Raw genomic sequence first — 19,155 nt, forward strand, 5'->3', positions numbered from 1 at the left:
AACTGTTTAGTATACATGGTTTCCATGTAACATTTTATTTGGAAAAAGAATGTTTCATTGCTTAAAAAAGCTCATAAATCATGACTGCATGTTAGATACCATTTTATAGGGTATGATAACAGAAAAAGAAATCTTCTTTTGCACCAAGAATGGTTTCAAACCAACGTTTTTGCATTCTTATTTAGGACAGATTAGTAATTGTAAGCAGGAAATATCCATCTCTTCTGGGCAACAGTTACGTAAAAACTTCGTCCTTTGAATGTCATTTATTAAGAAGAAAACAAAAACAACTTTCTTACTTTTGGGCCATTGGAGTTAGAATCTGTTTCATTTCATCCATAATAAGCTCTAATTTTTCTGGCCGTACCTCTAACACTTTGTCCAGAGTTGGGTGATCTGCTGACTGGAACAAAAGAAAAATCAAACCCCAATAAATTTAACGAAGTATTTCACTTCAGGACAAAGAAAAGCAATTATAGTCATTTTAAAGTAAGTTTTAACAAATATAAGATTTTCCATATTTACATAATGAAAGCTCTGCTGTATATCCCTGTGGAGTAACCTGATCAGCTGATTCTCAGTCTGTATATCTATCATTGTATTTAAAGAGCCAGGCTAAACACCAACCAAGTTAACCAGCCCATAGTTACTCGTCAAGCACCTGGCTCTTGCCTAATTATGAGATCAAGTAGTCACCTCATAAATTCTTGCCACAGTATGTTTTATAATTAGTTAGATATTCCTATTAATATAATGAAGTGTTAACAAAATTAGTACAGCAACAAATTCAACCCAAGAATTCCTGACTAATGGAGGCAACCTTCATTCATATTCCTTCAGACCAATGTATGCATTTATGTTCCAAGGTTTGAAACAGATTCTTTAACATCTAGTCCAACTGCTAGCCATTCTCAAATTCAGTCCTTGTATTCTATCCAAGGCTAGGTCTCTCTATTCCCCTTCATCTCCGGATACAATCTGAAGGGCAATGCATGCACATGAAAAAACACAGGAGAAGCTACCAACAGAGAGCCCAATACTCTTCGGCCAGAGCTGGGTGGGGTGGTTACGCGATTCTGATAACTATGAGGAGTCTTCTCCCTCAGTCTGACTGTAAAAACAGACGTACTGAAGCGCTCTACACAGAGCACTCAGGAGGGGAATCAAAGCTTTAATTGACAGGGATTTAAAGCCAATGCTCTGGAGAAAGACAAGCCTCAGTATGATTACTTGCTCACTACACCAGAGACAAAATAAAGCATAAGGGAAAATCAAGGGCATAAGACGGTCTCTTAAAGCACCAGCCAAGGTAAAAATACATTCTAAAAATAGGGCACTGGAAGTTAAGGAAGAACATATCAAAAAAGTAAAAATACTAGAAAAAAACTTCCGGAGATGTCACCTTGTAAAGCTGAAATGTGTTCCCATAGAGCTCTTCCGTCAGCATGTTCCTCTGCTCCAAAATGGCTTTGTCATTGTATGCATACTCCACGATGGCTGACGCTTCCGCATGCCGCAGCATCTTCCTCACGTGGCCTTTAAAACTTCTGATTATCTCTGCAATTTGTGGTTTACTTCTACACGCAACACAATCATGGAAAAAATAAATAACAGAAGGAGAAAGCTGGGTGGCAATAAAACACAACTTCTCCCAAGACCAACTCATCAATCCGTGTGTATGTGAGTCTCCCACAGAGACAGGCTTATCAGTAGAAAAATAAACTGCCTTGTATTTCCACTTCAAACTTTAAGCAGCTCCACAGCCAGCTTGCCTAGGTTTGAAACCTGGTTTTGCTCACCAGCTGAAAGATGCAGGAAGTTATTCAACCTCTGTGCCTCAGCTCCTTCATTCATAAAACAAAAATAAGGTTGCTCTGAGGAGTATATGAGCTAGCATGCATTGAGAAGTATGACTAGCACATAGTAAATGCTCAATAAATGTCAGTTCCTATTAACCTGTTCTGCTTGGAAAAAAAAAGGGCAGGAAAAAAGATAAAAGCCATATATTCAGGGAAATAGAAAATCATATTCTAAGATTCTTTTTGGGAAAATGGGACTTAGTCACAAGTATTTTAACTGTATCCTAAAAGAATCAAACAGCTGGTAATATCAGCTAGGAATACATTTCTGAAAATTTTGTCAACTGCATATATTATACTTTTCTGTTGTTGATTATCATATTCTAGCACATTAGTATACTCAAAAAGATTGGTCAAGACAAGTATTAACTCCATTTAATTTAGGAAATTCTCACATCTTGACATGTTCTAACCTACTGGCCCTGTATTCGTCTACTCACCTGGCCCTCCCCAGTCTCTACCCTCTTAATACTGGTGGCTAATTACAAGTCAATTATTCCATTTTTCCTCTTCCAAAGGTTCAAGATAAACATCCATAAATCATCCATCAAGCAAAATTATTTTTACAATACTACAGTACCAGTCTATTTCAAAAGTGCTTATTTGTTGTTCACTCTGTCTTTAAAACTTTTGAATTCCAACAAATCAGAAGCTGAGGATATACCTCCATCAAAGTCACAAATTACAAGGAGATTTGCAAGACATCTCTGATGTATCTTTTTAGGAATGAAGACAGTACTATAGTTTTAAATTAATTTCAATAATTGTATGTAAGATGATACTCTCTAAAAACAAAACAAGCATCTGCTGAGCACTATTACAACTGCTTATAAAGACCACAGGCATACTATCTCACATCTGAGCACAGTTGGAATTTATGCCTTCAGAAGACAAAGAAGAAATGTATTTTCTAAACACAACAACTTACCCATACATAAGAAATTTCTTAACAATATTTCTGGAATATTTTGCTTTACTTAATTCAATCAAATCACCTGAAAAACAAAAATACATTACAATGACTTGAGATCTCATTTCAGCTCTCTGGAAACAAAGGAAGGAACTACATAAATGCACAATCCTGGAAACACAAATAATTCTCAATTTGTACCAGGCAAGGAAAAAATAAAAACAAAAAAGGATCTGAGAAGACACACCTAAACAAAAATTATTTTCTAGAACACTGTTGAGTATTTCAAGAGAAAACAAATGACTTAATACAAATGATAACACAATCTTCACTATGTAACAAATACCTTGCAATTCTTCAAAAGCCTGTTTTCTCTGTTTGTCATCACCATACTGAATGTAACACTGGATCACACGAGTTGAATCATGTGCGAATGCAATCTGTAGGAATAAGTTTGAGTTAGACTAATTCTCTTTTAAGAGTTATGTTTCTCATTAATTTTTTATTGTGACCTCTTCTGGAATTTCTTTTTAGAAAAATGGTACTCTTCATGGATAAAATCAAACCTACATTACTGAGAACTACTTGTTTCAATTATCAGAACATCACTCCTTTGTTTTGATGCCTACCATATTTAATAGGTACAATTAATAGTGACACTCAGGCAAGGATAAATGTAACCATTTTACAAAACTCCTATCACTATAATTAAAACCAGATCAATCTAAACTATCTGATGATTATACAGATTATACTTCTCATTGCTTTGATAGTTACCATCCCTAAAAGGGAAATATTTCTGTTTAAAAGGTCTATTACACTGTATGATTTTTATGTAACTGACCTAAGAATGTCTGGCTTTGGCAATCAGAAGTATACCTGTAAGATCAATCTAAAAGTCTTCCTATAGAAATAAATATAACCATAGTCGTACTCATTGGCAATTATATAAGTTAATCATCCATTTGTCATATTTTCATTATAATTCCTGCACATATACTCAGTTATATTTCTAGAAGAATTGTTGTGGTTTGAATCTCATTTTCTAACCCATTCCTCCTCATGACTATTGGAAGGATCCACTGATCAATTTTCTAGAGCACCGTCTACAAATCATCTGTCATGCAAAATTATTTTTACTATGCTACAGTACCAGTCCACTTCAAAAGTGCTTATTTGTTGCTCGCTCTGTCTAAAATTTTTGAATTCCAAAAATCAGAAGGTGAGGGTATACTTCCATCAAAGTCATAAATTTCAAGATTTGTAAGACATCTGTGAAGTATCTTTGTAAAAAATAAGTCTGTTTTTGTGCATATATTAAGCACCTATTATATAACTAACATAGGTACCTTAAACATAGTGTTCTCATTCATATCTCAAAGCAACCATAAGAATGAGCTGTTATTATTCCCACTTTACAGATAAGGAAAGTAAGGTTATCAGAAGGAACTTGATCCTTCTGTGACCCCAAGGAAGAACCTTTACTTCTCTGAGTCCTGGACACATTAAATATACAACAGGGATAATGTAGTAAATGACATAATGCATGTGCTAGTTAACACAATTCCCAGCCTATAATAAATAATAAATACATTATTGTTATTGTTCAAAGGCATGCATATTTTAAGCAGCCCCGTCAGGATTTAAATACCAAACTCACTTCTTTTTTTTTTTTTTTGAGACAGAGTTTCGCTCTTGTTACCCAGGCTGGAGTGCAATGGCGCGATCTTGGCTCACTGCAACCTCCGCCTCCTGGGTTCAGGCAATTCTCCTGCCTCAGCCTCCTGAGTAGCTGGGATTACAGGCCAAACTCACTTCTAAGACCATGGTCATACAGCTGTGACCTCGGGGTAGTTGCGGAAGAATCCTGAGTGAAATATTTATAAATTACAAGAGCTGAGAGGGCAGTTCTATCCTAAAAAGATTCTGCTGAATTTATAGGAAAGCAGCAGCTGATGACTTGCTATTTTCCTTCAAACTGTAATATAGGATCTGGTTAAACCTATGCATCTGATTTGGCAAAGGCTGCCCCTTTAGGTGTTGTAAAACTATTAGATCTGTTGTCTTCCAAGCCATTATATATTAATCCAAATATACAAAAGTCACTGGAAATTTATTACAAGACAGGATTAAGCAGCAATAATGAAAACTACTTTAGAATTCTCAAATGATTTTATATATATATATATATATATACACACACACTCTTTTTTTTTTTTTTTTGAGAAGGAGTTTCCCTCGTTACCCAGACTGGAGTGCAACGGCGCGATCTCGGCTCACCGCAACCTCCGCCTCCTGGGTTCAGGCAATTCTCCTGCCTCAGCCTCCTGAGTAGCTGGGATTACAGGCACGCGCCACCATGCCCAGTTAATTTTTTTGTATTTTTAGTAGAGACGGGGTTTCACCATGTTGACCAGGATGGTCTCGATCTCTTGACCTCGTGATCCACCCACCTCGGCCTCCCAAAGTGCTGGGATTACAGGCGTGAGCCACCGTACCCAGCTCTCAAATGATTATATTTTAAAGATCTTTGCATGTTTACAAAAGCATGAAAAAAACAAAGAATATGATTATATTATAAATATTAAAAAGTTGGCAATTGAGAACATAATAAATTATATGGAGTTTAGAGTAAGAGACCTAAACAAATACTATTGAAGTAATAAACTCCACAAGATAACTTTAAGAAAACAATGGTTTATTTTATGTTACTTATTTAAAAACGACACAGCCAACTAATAATCTTTTCAAAACTCCCCAGCAGCAAGGTCCCCCACAATTAAATTTTTATGTAGTCAGTGTTATGGAATGTATTTGAAATTTTTGGCCAAATAAACTGGAAGCAATGACATCACCTGTCATGAATGGTCAGCTACTCCTGAGAGTCAGGCGACCTCAATTGTTTAAAATTGCATCGATGAGTATGTCCTACTTACAGTTTTAATTTTCCCTTGAATCAACTTCTGCAAGTCACTCATTAACTTTACTCTTTTTTCTTTGTCACAGTCTTTTCTACAAATGAGAAGAGGAAGCAAACACAGTTTAAGTAAAAAAAGTTATTTTAAACACACAAAATTAAAAAGCATGCCAGTATATGTTCTCCAAGTTCAGCATGATTTTCTTTTCTAAGGCAGCAAATCTCTGACATTAAAATTACTATTCCAGAGCAGCCAGACAAAAGTAATTTTCTCAAAGGCAGAAACTCATCTCACAAGGTATAATTTTATGTATCAATCCAAACTTAACAGCCAGAACTTCCGAAGTAAAAAAAACAATAAAACAAATCTAAGATACCGAAGACTTAAGTATCTCAAAACCTAGCTGGTAAGAAATTGTCCTTTGTTTTCTCAGATCTCTCTCAGGAAGAATGTCAAATTTATTTCAACCTCATACATTTTCATAAGCATATCCAATGCCATTGTAATGATTCTACACATTTCTGCAATGGGCAGACATCCAAATACTGATGTTTCTACTGGGGTGTTATGAAGACTCCCTCAATAACGCAAGTGTTACGTCATTTATTTTAAGATATCTCACTATTTACAAGGTACACTTACTTCTACACTGTTGAAAAGGGACTAACAGAGATGTCTTTAGGTAGAATTACCTTCTTAAAATCTCCCAAATCTGCTTTGCCCGAACAACAATGTCATAGTTGGTTTTATCACTGAGTTGTCTGCTTTGCTTCAGTTCCTTCTTCTTCTTTTTGAAGTCATCCCATTTGGGTTTCTTGGCTGCTGATTCTAGTTATTATAGAAATCATTTTCAATTACATTTAACATTCTGAGTGCCATAAACCAATACAAATTAGGTATAAAGCACAATCACTAATCAGGATCAATGCTCAGTCTGGAAGCTAGAAAGGGGAACATACCATCCCCCATAAACTTATGCTTTACTTCACTTTCTGAGCAGTTTGTACATTTATGTTTGGTTCAATTTAAATCTTTCTTAATTCTTCTAACAGGATATCCTTAAGAGAAAAGGACATTAGAAGAATTATAAAAGTAACTATAATATTTTAAGTATCTTTTTCAATTGTAAAATAAAATTCTACTTTTTAAGATTAAGATCACTGGACTTTAGGTATAATCAACTTTCAATGAAAACAAAAATTAGACCTATTTCCTATAGGAAATAGGAAAACAAAAATTACCTATTTCCAATGCGAATAGGAAAAACAACTTCAAAAAATTCACTGTTCTGAGTGCTGTTGTATATTAAGCTATTTATTTCTTACAACAATCCCAAGAGGTAGGTACAAGTATTGTCGTCCCTTGTATGGTGAGGAAAAAGAACCAAGCTGTCGAGTCCCTATCTGAGGCCACACAACCTGCGGTGATAGAACTAGGATTCAAACCTAGAAACAATCCTCTGCTGTCTTAGTCATAGCAATGCACAAGCAAAATTTTCAAGTCTGCCACAAACACAGTGATATGATAAAAGTCGAGTGTCTATCACTACATTTTTGTCTTCAAAATCCAAATACTTACCAATTGAACTAATGATGCCAAACGAAGAACGACTTACTAAAAATGGGTATTTTTTACATGAGTATCCTGCACAGACTCCTTTGGGGGAATAGTCACTTCTAAATATCTCCCATTCTCTATTAAAAAAACTTAGAAAAATGCAAAAAAGAGAGCCCTATAAAACCAAAACCTAGCTATAACCACTTATTATTTTCCTCTTTATTTTTCTCCATGTATGTTTTAATCTTTAAAAATGTGGCTGGGTACAATGGCTTACGCTAATCCCAGCACTTTGGAAGGCCGAGGTAGAAGGATCACTTGAGGGCAGGGGTTTGAGACCAACCTGGGCAAAATAGTGAGACACTGTCTCTACAAAAAATTAAGTTAAAAAATTAGCCAGGTGTGGTGGCACACGCCTGTAATCACAGCTACTTCGGAGGCTGAGGCAGGAGGATCACTTGAGCCCAGGAGGTCAAGGATGCAGTGAGCCATCATCATGACATTGCAATTCAGTTTGGGCAACAAAGTGAGACCCTATCTCAAAAAAAGAAAAAAATTCAGAATGTATCTTCACTTAGTATGATTAGATTATGTGTTCTCATGACATTAACATTCCTCAATAACATAATTTTTAACGGCTACAATTAAATGCTACAATGTATTTATTAGTCCCTTATTGTTTACTTGTATATTCCCTGCCTGGTAATACAAAAGATTATAGGAAACAGAGGACATATTTACCATTAGATTAATATAGTATCCTCTACTATACAACAGAGGATAGTAACTGATCCAGGGCTAATTTAATTCCATAAATATTTGGGTACCCTTGACATATGCCATGCTAGGCTGCAGGACATTTATCAGTGTGGGAGTTGTCTAATACCCAATCTCTCATATTATTCTATCAGTCTAGTTACTGATACAAAAATATGAGAAAATGAAATCAAGAGTCCCATTTTGAGATATCAGGAATGTATCTCCTATAGCAAAAGAAATCACGGTTTTTCTCACATCAATGTGAGAAATGAATGTATATGTTTTTAAAATGCAGGTGTCAAAAACTCCAGTAGAGAAAGGAAGATTTGGGATATATTAGAGAGGCTAGGAAAGAGAAAGTGAAAAGAGAGGCTGGAAGAGAAACTACTGGTGGTCAGAAAGGAGGAAGATGAGGGAATGAGAAAAAATGAAAAGAGAAGATAGAAACTGGAGCCTGAGAAGATCCTACAGCCCTCAGGAGAAACAATGAGACCATCCCCAGTAGTCTCAGCTGGTAATAAAGGAGCAGTGTTCAGATATGCTGTGCTGGAGAAAAAGAGAATAAAAGGCACCAGAAAAATTCTCAGGATGTTGCAAAGAAAATAATATGTCAATCCATGTGACACGGATGCTGCTTGTTTGAGATCCGTGTAGAATAATGCACAACACTGGAATGTTACACAATAGAGAGCAAAGCTCCGGGTTAGAAACGACCCACTGAACATCATGACAGAGATGAGCAATTTGTTTCAACAGACAAGCAGGAGACCTGCCAATACTGCCTATCAGTGACCAACTTGTCCTGAACCAATTAAAATCAAATCTGTCATGTGTACACAACACCTTCTCTGGAACTGCTATGGATCTGCGCCATCAGATGGGTTGACTGTATTAGACTGGCCTACATTCTATGAAGGCAGGGTCTGTATGTTTCTTGCTCACCTAGGCATCCTTAGCCAAGGCTGACACTTAGCTGGGGACAGACTGATTCTTTAAGGCCAGAATTCTATGATGATTAGCTGGGGCTTGTATCTTTACTTACTCTGTGTGTGTGCGCGCGTGTGCACACACTTGTCCTATCTCCTGGTACAATGCATAGAAAACTCAAATACTTGTTGAATGAATAAATGAATACATTTTAGCTTATAGAAAGAAATGCTTTATTGAGGTTTCACGGTATAAAGCCATTACAATTTATTATAATTTAGCTTCACTCCATGGCTAAAGTAATTCAGAAAAGGGCTAAGAAATAAACTCTTAAGCACCAGAGAGAAATTCTGAGCATGAAAGATGCTCTGCTGTTTATTTAAGCCCATCTACCTGTCCCAAAACGTCACAAGAATGGGAGCTCTCTAAGGCACCTCCAGAGTACCTGCGCACAATGGTTCTAGCTAATTCAGGCAGTGCGAGGACTCTGCAAAGACCATGCTGAACCAATCCGTACTTACCATCGCTTTTACTATCTGGCTGAAATTTTCTCTTCTTGTTGAATTTATTTGCCTTCTGGAATTTGTTCTTTGGTGATTTGTCCCCTTGCTGCTTATTCTTGAATTGTTTCACACCCTTTTTCCCAGGTTTTGTGATATTTTTCTCAAAGTTGTTAGATGTGATTTTAGATCCACCTTCCTTAGCAACTTTTCTTGGAAATTTCTTTGAAGAACCAGAATCTAATGACAATAATAATTACAAGTTCAGTGATTCTGGGCCCAAGTCTCTTTTATCCATTGAACTATATTCATTACAGAAAATAACACTCTTTAATCCTAATACCTTGTCTTAATCTCAAATACACAACATATAGCCTTTTGAGTAGAACTGGATGAAACAATCAAAACCAAATTAAAAATTTCCCTGATTATAAAACTAATGCGGGTTCATGATTAAGAAACCTAGAGAGTAGAGAAATAGAAAATAAAAGCTATGCGTGATTCTGCCACTGGAGATAACCACTGGGGTCAATTTGGTATACTTCTCTACCTTTAAGCAAACAGCAGAGATATTATTTCTACACCTTTGTCTTCTGCTGTAATGATGGCCTACACAGAATTTTCAGTAGTTCACTAACTTAAGTCCAAGAATAAAATGAATATTCTTGAATTTGGAAAGTATATAACAAGGACATCTAAAATGTTAATTTTCAAATTTTCTAGTATTAAGAAAACAAAATTTTAAAGCCTATAATAAAAATATTTGATACAAACTTTTGGTCAAGAAGGCTTACAAATTAGTACCTAACAAACGAGATGCAAACGGAACCGGCTACACTTTAAGGAAACATTAGTCATTGGTACAGTTGCCTGACTTTTCTATTTTACAATACTGACACCTGATGGAATAATAAAGACATCACTGTTATAAATTCGGAACCTAAAAGTATTTGGCTTATAAGCAGTATGTATTCAACAGTCCTAATTTATCAAACGTTAAAATAAAACGTATGGTGAACTAGTGAGAATAAAATGTGGCAACAGCAGCAATGACTGAGATCAGGAGTCTTTCATGACTAAAGCATTTCTCAATTATTCTGGCAATTTCCTTTTTTTTTTTTTTTTTTGAGACGGGCATGATCTCGGCTCACCGCAACCTCCGCCTCCCAGGTTCAAGCAATTCTCCTGCCTCAGCCGTCCAAGTAGTTGGGACTACAGGCGCCACCATGCCCAGCTAATTTTTGCATTTTTTTTTTAGTAGAGACGGGGTTTCAAAATAATTGACCAGGATGGTCTCGATCTCTTGATCTTGTGATCCACCTGCCTCGGCCTCCCAAAGTGCTGAGATTACAGGCGTGAGCCACCGCGCCCGGCTGGCAATTTCTTAAGTGTCTAAATGTCATGAGCAACATGTTAACTCATACACAGTAACACGTACTTCTTCCTACTCTTTTAATCCTAATCCTAGCCAATGAACACAAATTGAAATTTGCTACATGCCCCCCATCCCCCAATTATAATAGCCAAACACCCACACCGGAAGCATGTTTTGTATGCCTATCTTACCACTATTTTTATGAAATCTGGGTTTTTCTTGTGATGTCTTTGTACTCTTTCCTGTGAATTGCTTTTTCCCTTTGACTTCCATTGCAGCAACTCTGGAAAACAAAAACCAAAACCAGAATCAATCACTGCATTTCTCCTCATCAGGTAAGAGTCGTTAAGTAGTCATTGCCACATTTAATCCTTCAGTTTACAAACACAATACACATCAGCCAGATACAGAAGGGCAACTACTTAAATCCAGTAGTTACGCAATCAGTGCCTCAGATTTTAAAACTGAAAATGAACAAGGTACCAATACAAAAACTAAGAACACACACCCTGGCCAGTGTTTGATACATACGGAAGCAACACTTCACTTCCAATACAGTACTGGCTAACGTAGACCATTACTGACACTAACTCAAATAAGCATCAGAGTTTGCATTTTGTAACCCGGAAAGCCTAGGGGATGAGTAACTGCCAAAATTACAGCTTGATTTCTTGGAGCCTAAAACGCCAGAAACAAACAACAGGCTGCAGGTACCACTACACACATTTAATATAAGAAAATAAAGGATTATCTGAAAGATCCCTATGTAACCTAACATAGCTAAAACAAAGATTAGCATTCAATGTTCAATGGGTGCTTGTTTTAGAGGCAGTTAAGTAATTGGCAGTGAACTCCAAAATAAGATTATGTTGAAATATCTAATATTTCATGGAAAGGAATTTGTCTAATAGGTGATTTATAGGCTACTGAGACACCACGGTACGCAGGATAAACAAGTTATAATCCCTCACCTACCCAAGGTCCCTGAAAGCTGCAGAACAGATCCAGAGCAAAAGCCATTTGGCTCATTTCACCACTTTCCAAAGTTGGATGATCAACTCATTTCAAAGCTGACTCTAAACAACAGATGTTAGGATCTCCAGACAATACCAGATATTACTAGATTAGAACTTCCCATTCAAGAAAACTAATTTCTCAGGATATCAGCATAAGAGAAAAGACGGGTTCAGGGAAAAATATATTTGGGCCACAGTAAGTTAAATGACAACAATCACCCTGTAAGAAAATACCTAAATTTTAGATTCTTTAACTTGCTAATATAAACTATCAATTGCCAAGCCAAGGCTAAAGGATGCAGCATTTTCCAACTCCAGCTGAACCACCTTCTCCTGGAACATCATAAAGGAAAAGCAGGGCTGCAAGGAGTACTCTGGAAAGTGCTGTTCTAATCTAGACTTTTCTAATGATTCTGAAAAATGGACAGCCCTGAATTACTCAGCTGCCTCAGGGCAGTTAGGACGGAAGGGCCACATTACTACTTGGCTATAGCCATCATCACCACACCTGCATCTCTTAGCTCTTCTACGCAGAAGAAGAGGTCTTCTAGTTTTCTAAGAATCCACTCTTTAGTATTTTCTCTGTATGTTTGTTCTAATCTTTATTTTGAAATAATTTTAGCTTTACAAAAGAGTTGAAAAGATACAGTTACCGTACACCCTATTCTCAGCTCCCCTCATGTTAACATATACTACTACCAACTAAGCTACAGTGTTGAGTTGGAGCTCACCAGTTTTTCCACTAATATCCTCTTTCTGCACCAGGATACACTGAAGCTGGCCATGAAGTCTCCTTTGTACTTTGTGGAGTCTTCCTCATTTGGGGTTTGCCTGATGTTTTCTCATGATTAGGCTAAGGCTACCAATTTTTGGGAAGACTACCCGAGGTCAAGTTCTCTTCTCATAGTATCCTATCAGGAGGTACATTACATTAACACGACTTATTACTGTTTATGTTAACTTTGATCACTTGGTCATAGTGTTTTCCAGGTTTCTCCACTGTAAAGTTGCCATCTTTACCTTTCCATCTTCATTACATGCAAGCCACCAAGTCCAGCCCAAACTCAGAGGAAAATAAAGCTCCACTTCTCAGAGGGAGGGGTACTGAAAAAGCCAGGCCTATGTTAAACCACCACAGCAATTAATAAACATTTTAGACAAGATGTTTGGAGAATACGTAGACATCCTATGTCCTCTTAAGTCTTACCTGCTAACTTTAGCATTAGTCAGTGGACTTTGCCTGCAGCAATGACTGCGTTTGTTTAAATGATGATCTTCTATTTCCCTTATTATTTTTACGTTTGTTATTTTGAACTTTTCTGTAGGGAAGACTTGTCCCATCTTTTCCATCTATTTACTTGTATCATATAGTCTCAGACATTTATTTCATTCCTTGGTTATAATCCATTACCATTGTTGTTTTGTTGCTCAAATAATTTCAGCTCCAGATAGTGGGAGTTTTTCAGGTTGCTTCTGTGTCCTTCTGTCATGGCCCACGTTTTACTTTGTTTTTTAACGCACAGCCTCATTTCCTGGCACTAGCTCCAGGTTCATTCTGTATTTTCCTTAACCTAGCCCTGAAATCAGCCACTTCTCTAAGGAATCCTGGTTTCTTTCATTGAGAAGGGTATTTAAAAACCAAGATGTGAGTGCTAGGTGTGCTTGTTGTCACTGAGGTATCCCTGTTTCTAAGTCCTTTCAGCAGACAGACTCAGGAAATACATATATGTATATTAACCTATGCATATGCACATACCTATATTTATTTTTATATCTATTAAAATAACATGAAGCTCGTATTGATGTCTCCAAACCTAATCGAGCACCACAGATTTTATTCCAGGCATCTCCTCTTGCTCATGTGTAACTTCTTTCTCTGACAGTGAGCAACTTGCTTCCCACCATCTACAACTTATTATACCTATGTTCAACCCTACTATACACGTATGGTTTCAGAATTGCTAACCTGTACCCCACGAGAAACAAATTTACAATGACAGTACAGTGTTGATGTACAGTTCTTTTTTGTGGCCATTTAAAACATTTTTCTAAAGTTACTTAGAGGCTTGCATGGTAGCTCACACCTGTAATCACAATACTTTGGGAGGCCAAGGAGTGTGGATCATTGAGACCAGAAATTTGAGACCAGCCTTGCCAACATAGCAAGACCTCATCTCTAGAAAAAAAATTTAAAAATTAGTCTGGTGTGGCAGTGCACGCCTGTAGTCCCATGTACTTGGGAAGCTGAGGCAGGAGAAGGGCTTAATTTAAGGAAATAGATGCTGCAGAGAGTCATGATTGTGCCACTCCACTCCAATCTGGGCAACAGAGACCCTGTTCTGTTTTTTTTTTTAAAAAAAAAAACAAAACGACTTAGGGCCAAGTGTAGTGGCTCATGCCTGTAATCCCAGCACTCTGGGAGGGTTAAGCGGGTGAGTTACCTGAGGTCAGGAGTACAAGACCAGCCTGGCTAAACCCTGTCTCTACAAAAAATACATAAATTAGCTGGGCATGGTCGGGCACACATGCAATCCTGCTACTCAGGAGGATGAGGCAAGAGAATCACTTGAACCCAGGAGGCTGCAGCGAGCTGAAATTGCACCACTGCATTCCAGCCTGGATGACATAGTGAGACTTCGTTTCAAAAAAAAAAAAGCTACTTAGATCACCCCTTCACTCCCTCATTCTCTTTAGTGACGTTGTATGTTTATAATATAGCTTAACTGATTGTCACAGTCTGCATTCCAGCCTCAGAAATGCTGGCAGGTTTGTTAAATGGGCATATAGTCAACTTCACTCTTCCTGGTGTATAATTCTATGGGCTTCAACAAACAGCTAAGAGTCATGTATCCACTACCACAGTATCTTACAGAGAAGTCCTATCCCTCTAAAAAATCCCTTGGTGCTGCTCCTTTGTAATCAACTTCTTCCCTGACTGCCACCAATCAGGTTTTCATTCCTGTTTTGCCTTTTCCAGAATGTCATTCATATACATGGAATTCTACAATATGTAACTTTTCAGGATTTGCTTCTTGCACTCCGCAAATGCAATTCATAACCAGTCATCACATTCCATAGTGTCTCTCAGAATTGGCCCCTTTGTCCTTTCCTTCTATTACCCCATTCGGGCTCTGGTTACCTCTTGCTCAGACTGTTTTCTTTAGATCTAATCTATCTTGAGCCACTTTCTGTGGCCTGATTAATCTTCCACTAGCAAACCTATTTCACGTCATTTCCATGCTCCGATAGCTTCAAAGCTTTCCCACTGCCTTCAGGAAAAAGTTCCAACTCAGGCATTCAGTCATTCAAAATGTGGACCTATTTCACCTCACTCATCCACACGACAGAGGAGCCGATCTTTCTCATTATCCTTTATCAGCATAGTGAAGTTTAAAGCCATTCTCTCTGCCAACACAATTCCTACCCGTTTTTCTCAAATTCAGTTCAAACGACATTTTCTTATAGACCAACATCTAAAATGTCAGCATTCCTCAAATCTTTGTCCTGGTGAACTTCCCTTCTCTCTCCACACTTCTCCCTGGGTGGTCTCATCCAATCTCCTGGCTTTTTATGCTTAGTACTCCCAAATCGTGTCTCCATTATGAATTTCTCCTTGGGCTCCAAATCTGTGTATAACTGCTTATCTGACACCTCTAATTATGTGTCTAACAGGCACCTTACACTTAATATGTACAAAACATAATTCTCTATATTTCTACTGCAAACCACCCACAAACAACATACTATTTTCCCCTCCCCTATGGTCCCTCATCTCAGCCAATGGCACATCGTCTACTTCACTGCTCAAGTAAGAAACCTAAGAGTTACCCTTGACATTTTCCTCTCCCTTGTTTGCCACACTGAACCATAAGTTCTCTTAAATCCCCCTTAAGTCACTCCCTAATACAAATAATATAATCTCTTGAAATTCCAAATTAAATACATTTATTAATACAATGCAATCTCTTGAGCTTCCAAATTAAACACATTTTCTAAAGAGAACCAGGGCCTATTCATGATTCTAACTTGTTTATAAGCCTTCAATGTTTTCTACACATGGTAACGGAACAGAAATGTTTTGCTACTGTATAGAAAAAAAAAATCCCCATCATGACCCTCAAGGCCCTACAGAACCTAGTTCCACTCTATCCCTCTAACTTTATTTTGTACTCTAACTTTCACTGTACTTCTTCCTAGCTCCCACCTCAGGGACTTAGCCCATTACTGCCTCTGCTTGAAATACTCCCTGGGCTTCCAGATCTCCGGGTTGCCTCTCTCCATACTTCAGATTTCCGCTTAAAGATCACTTCTTTAGACTTCACTATCTCCCAAATCAGCACCCAGTTCGTTTCCTTCCAAGCACTTACAACCTGCAACTGTTCATTCAGACTGTAAACTCAGCACCTAGCTTGGAGTAGGTGTTTGTGAAACAGCACAGGCTGATCAGACCGAGCACGGGCTGGGATTCTAGAGTGAAGCTAGTTCAATCTAAGCCAGCACTAGGGCAACCTGCTGGGGGAGAGATCGGAGCCCCGCCCTCCTTGCCAGGCTCCTGTCAGTCCCGAACTCCTGACCCAGAAAGAGGTCACAGAAGATTGCCCAGTGGAAAACAGCCCGGAGAGACCTTCCCGACTCCAGCGCCCGGCAGGATGCGAACCCCTCCCAGGAGGGACCGCTGAGCCGGCCAAACTCACCGCACACGTGGGGCAGAAGCAGCTCGCGCGCCGGATACCGATCACCGCTTCGCTTCCGCTTCCTTGCTTTGCTCCGCCCTCGGGCCGCTTTTTTTCTTCTTCCCCAGAAGATCAGTGACTAATAGGTGGAGCTTCCCAGAAAAATACAAAAATTCGGAGTTTCCATTGGTCCGCTGCTGTTAAGCCGGCTCTTGAGCCGTGAGGGTTTTGGCCCTTAAAAGGATCCGTCGGGCAGAGGATGAGACCAAGGCTACGGGAAATGACGTCATTAACCCTGTCGTTTCCGTGCTGGAAAGAAAGGGAGAGCTTTTGCGAAGGCGAACTTCGGCAGCTGAAGGAGAGACTTCGCTGGCGCAGTTAATAAAGGACAGTTAATCCCGTAGTCTGAACTAATATTGAAGTAGCTGAAGTTTTTAAAGTGTGTTAATTTGCGTAATTTCTGAATACTCCAGCATGGAGGATAAAAGGGGTATCTTGTGAGTCTATTTGAACTGTCATCCCGTTTTTTTCACTTGCTGTGTGGCTCTGGGAAAATTACTAAATTTTTCCGAGCCTTGGTTTCCCGATCAATAAAACAGAAATAATTAAGTTATACGAGCAAAGCACTTAGTATGGAACGCTCTCCATAAATGTTTGCCATTTTAATGTCTACTCGTGCCTGTATAGTGCTGTTATTCCATATTCTACCTCAGGAAATAAGATTGTGGTTAGGATATATGCCACGTTTTCTAGATGAAGAAACTGACACCACAACCTTGGTCGTGTCAAACAACAAAATTTTATTCTCTAACAGTTCTAGAAGCGAGAAATCCAAAATCAAGCTGTTGGCAGAGCCTGCACCTTTTGAAGGCTCTATGCTTCTTCGGCTTCTGATGGTTCAGGCGGCCCGTGGCTTGTTTTTGCATGACTCCAATCTCTGCCTGTCTTCTGATGGACTTCTGTGCCTGCGTCATCTCTCTTCGTGTTTTTAGGACACTGAATATTGTAATTTAGAGTCCACGGAGATAATCCAAGATCATCAGATTCATCCGGAAGTCCTTAACTTAATCACATCTCCAAAGGCCCTATATCCACTTTCACACGTTCTCGGAGTTAGGACGTTGACATATCTTTTGGAGACTATTCAACCCACCACATCTGGAAAGTTGAGGAACTGGCACTTGGTCCCAGGTGCCAGACTTGAGATTTTCCTATCTTCCAACTTACTCCGTTTTCTGCCCACTAAGGAGTTAGTGTTGAAACTGGTAATTTACTAGACTCTATGCTTCTTGATACCAGGGGCCATCATTACTTCCCAGGTACTTACCTCACTATGCAGCACATAGCTACTTGATAAGTTCTTGTCTACCTTAACTGTTACTAGTTTGTTTATATTTCAGCTCATTTAAGTCTCATAAGAACAGTTTTGAAGTAGGTCTTTCCTCATTTTACAGAGAAAGGCAAAACATAGTAGCTATGGTTCGGTGAGGTGAGCCTGACTCTAAAATCAACGTGGCTGCCTCTGTACTCCTTTCAATAATTCGGTAAATGCTAAGAAAATATGGAACAGGAATTGGAGGAGGCCCGTCAGCAGTGCCTTTTGGGCAAATAGTACAGTAGTGGGGATATTAGACACCTGAAAGCACCAGAGAAGTAAATGTTGGCCAAAAAGAAAAAGAAATCACAAAACACAACCTATCATACAACCCTGGGAAGGGATACATTTATGTTTCAACTTGACAGATAACAGCCCCCCATATCCTTGAAGATATGTCCATGTAGTTGCCTTAAACATCTACGCTAAAACCCTACTATTAATTTGCTTTTTTACCATGGAGAAAAAAAAAATGTTACCACATACCAAAGCCCTCAATTATTATTAATAATATTTTTATCAAGTCTTCTGTGAAAGTGGATTGATTTGGACTGTTTTTTTGAGTGACTTGAAAGTATCTTGTGGTTTTGCAGAACAGCACAAAAAATGTTCATCCTGTAATTTTGTTTTTTGTCAAGTAAGCTCATCAATTCTTCAAGTATTTAATGATGTAATGTAGACCACCAGGTGTACTTGAAGCCTAAGACTCTTCTTGCATGATACACAATTTAATCACAGCAACTAGACTTGCACACGTCCAAGAGGTTAATAACAGTACCAAAGCAATGCAATGAAGAGCATTGAGATTAGAATCAAAGGAACCTGGCTTAAAATCTAAATTTCTATATGGCCATGGACAAGATAGTTGTATGGGCCTCACTTTCTGCATATGTAAAATGGAAATGAGAATACTTGTTTTTAGAGTTGCTGTGAGGCTTAAAAGTGATAATATCTTAAAGTTCTTCGCCAATAGTAAATGTTGAGTGATTCGTAGCTTAAGAGTGAACCAAAGTGTATCCCTTTGAAATACTTTAGGGCTGGGCACTGTATCTCATGCCTGTAATCCCAGCACGTTGAGAGGCCAAGGGAGGCAGATCACTTGAGGCCAGGAATTCAAGGCCAGACTGGCTAACGTGGCAAAACCTCATCTCTACTAAAAATGCAAAAATTAGCTGGGTGTGATGATGCATGCCTTTACTCTCTGCTACTCCAGAGGCTGAAACACGGAGAATTGCTTGAACTGGGGAGGCGGAGGTGCAGTGAGCAGAGATTGGGCTGCTGTACTC

At 38.4% G+C, this 19,155-nt stretch overlaps 1 protein-coding gene across 3 annotated transcripts in view; it reads right to left on the minus strand.

Moving 5' to 3' along the window:
• Window positions 1–16,566, minus strand: part of PUM3 (pumilio RNA binding family member 3) — a 41,467-nt gene extending 24,901 nt beyond the window's left edge. Inside the window, exons 1-9 of one of the 3 annotated variants that reach the window (XM_002742896.7) lie at window positions 16,516–16,566; window positions 10,997–11,088; window positions 9,452–9,670; window positions 6,380–6,515; window positions 5,706–5,781; window positions 3,116–3,209; window positions 2,788–2,854; window positions 1,403–1,577; window positions 300–403 (exon numbers count right to left, since the gene is read on the minus strand). In XM_002742896.7, the coding sequence (XP_002742942.3) occupies window positions 300–403; window positions 1,403–1,577; window positions 2,788–2,854; window positions 3,116–3,209; window positions 5,706–5,781; window positions 6,380–6,515; window positions 9,452–9,670; window positions 10,997–11,078 (953 nt within the window). In that variant the 5' untranslated portion in view covers window positions 11,079–11,088; window positions 16,516–16,566. Of the gene's footprint in view, window positions 1–299; window positions 404–1,402; window positions 1,578–2,787; window positions 2,855–3,115; window positions 3,210–5,705; window positions 5,782–6,379; window positions 6,516–9,451; window positions 9,671–10,996; window positions 11,089–13,028 lie in introns of all 3 variants that reach the window. The other 2 variants (XM_078349397.1, XM_017973366.4) reach the window with 2 other exon arrangements.
• Between the last annotated feature and the right edge of the window lie 2,589 nt (window positions 16,567–19,155).

This window comes from Callithrix jacchus, chromosome 1 (assembly GCF_049354715.1).
Source record: "Callithrix jacchus isolate 240 chromosome 1, calJac240_pri, whole genome shotgun sequence".
Taxonomy (NCBI): domain Eukaryota; kingdom Metazoa; phylum Chordata; class Mammalia; order Primates; family Cebidae; genus Callithrix; species Callithrix jacchus.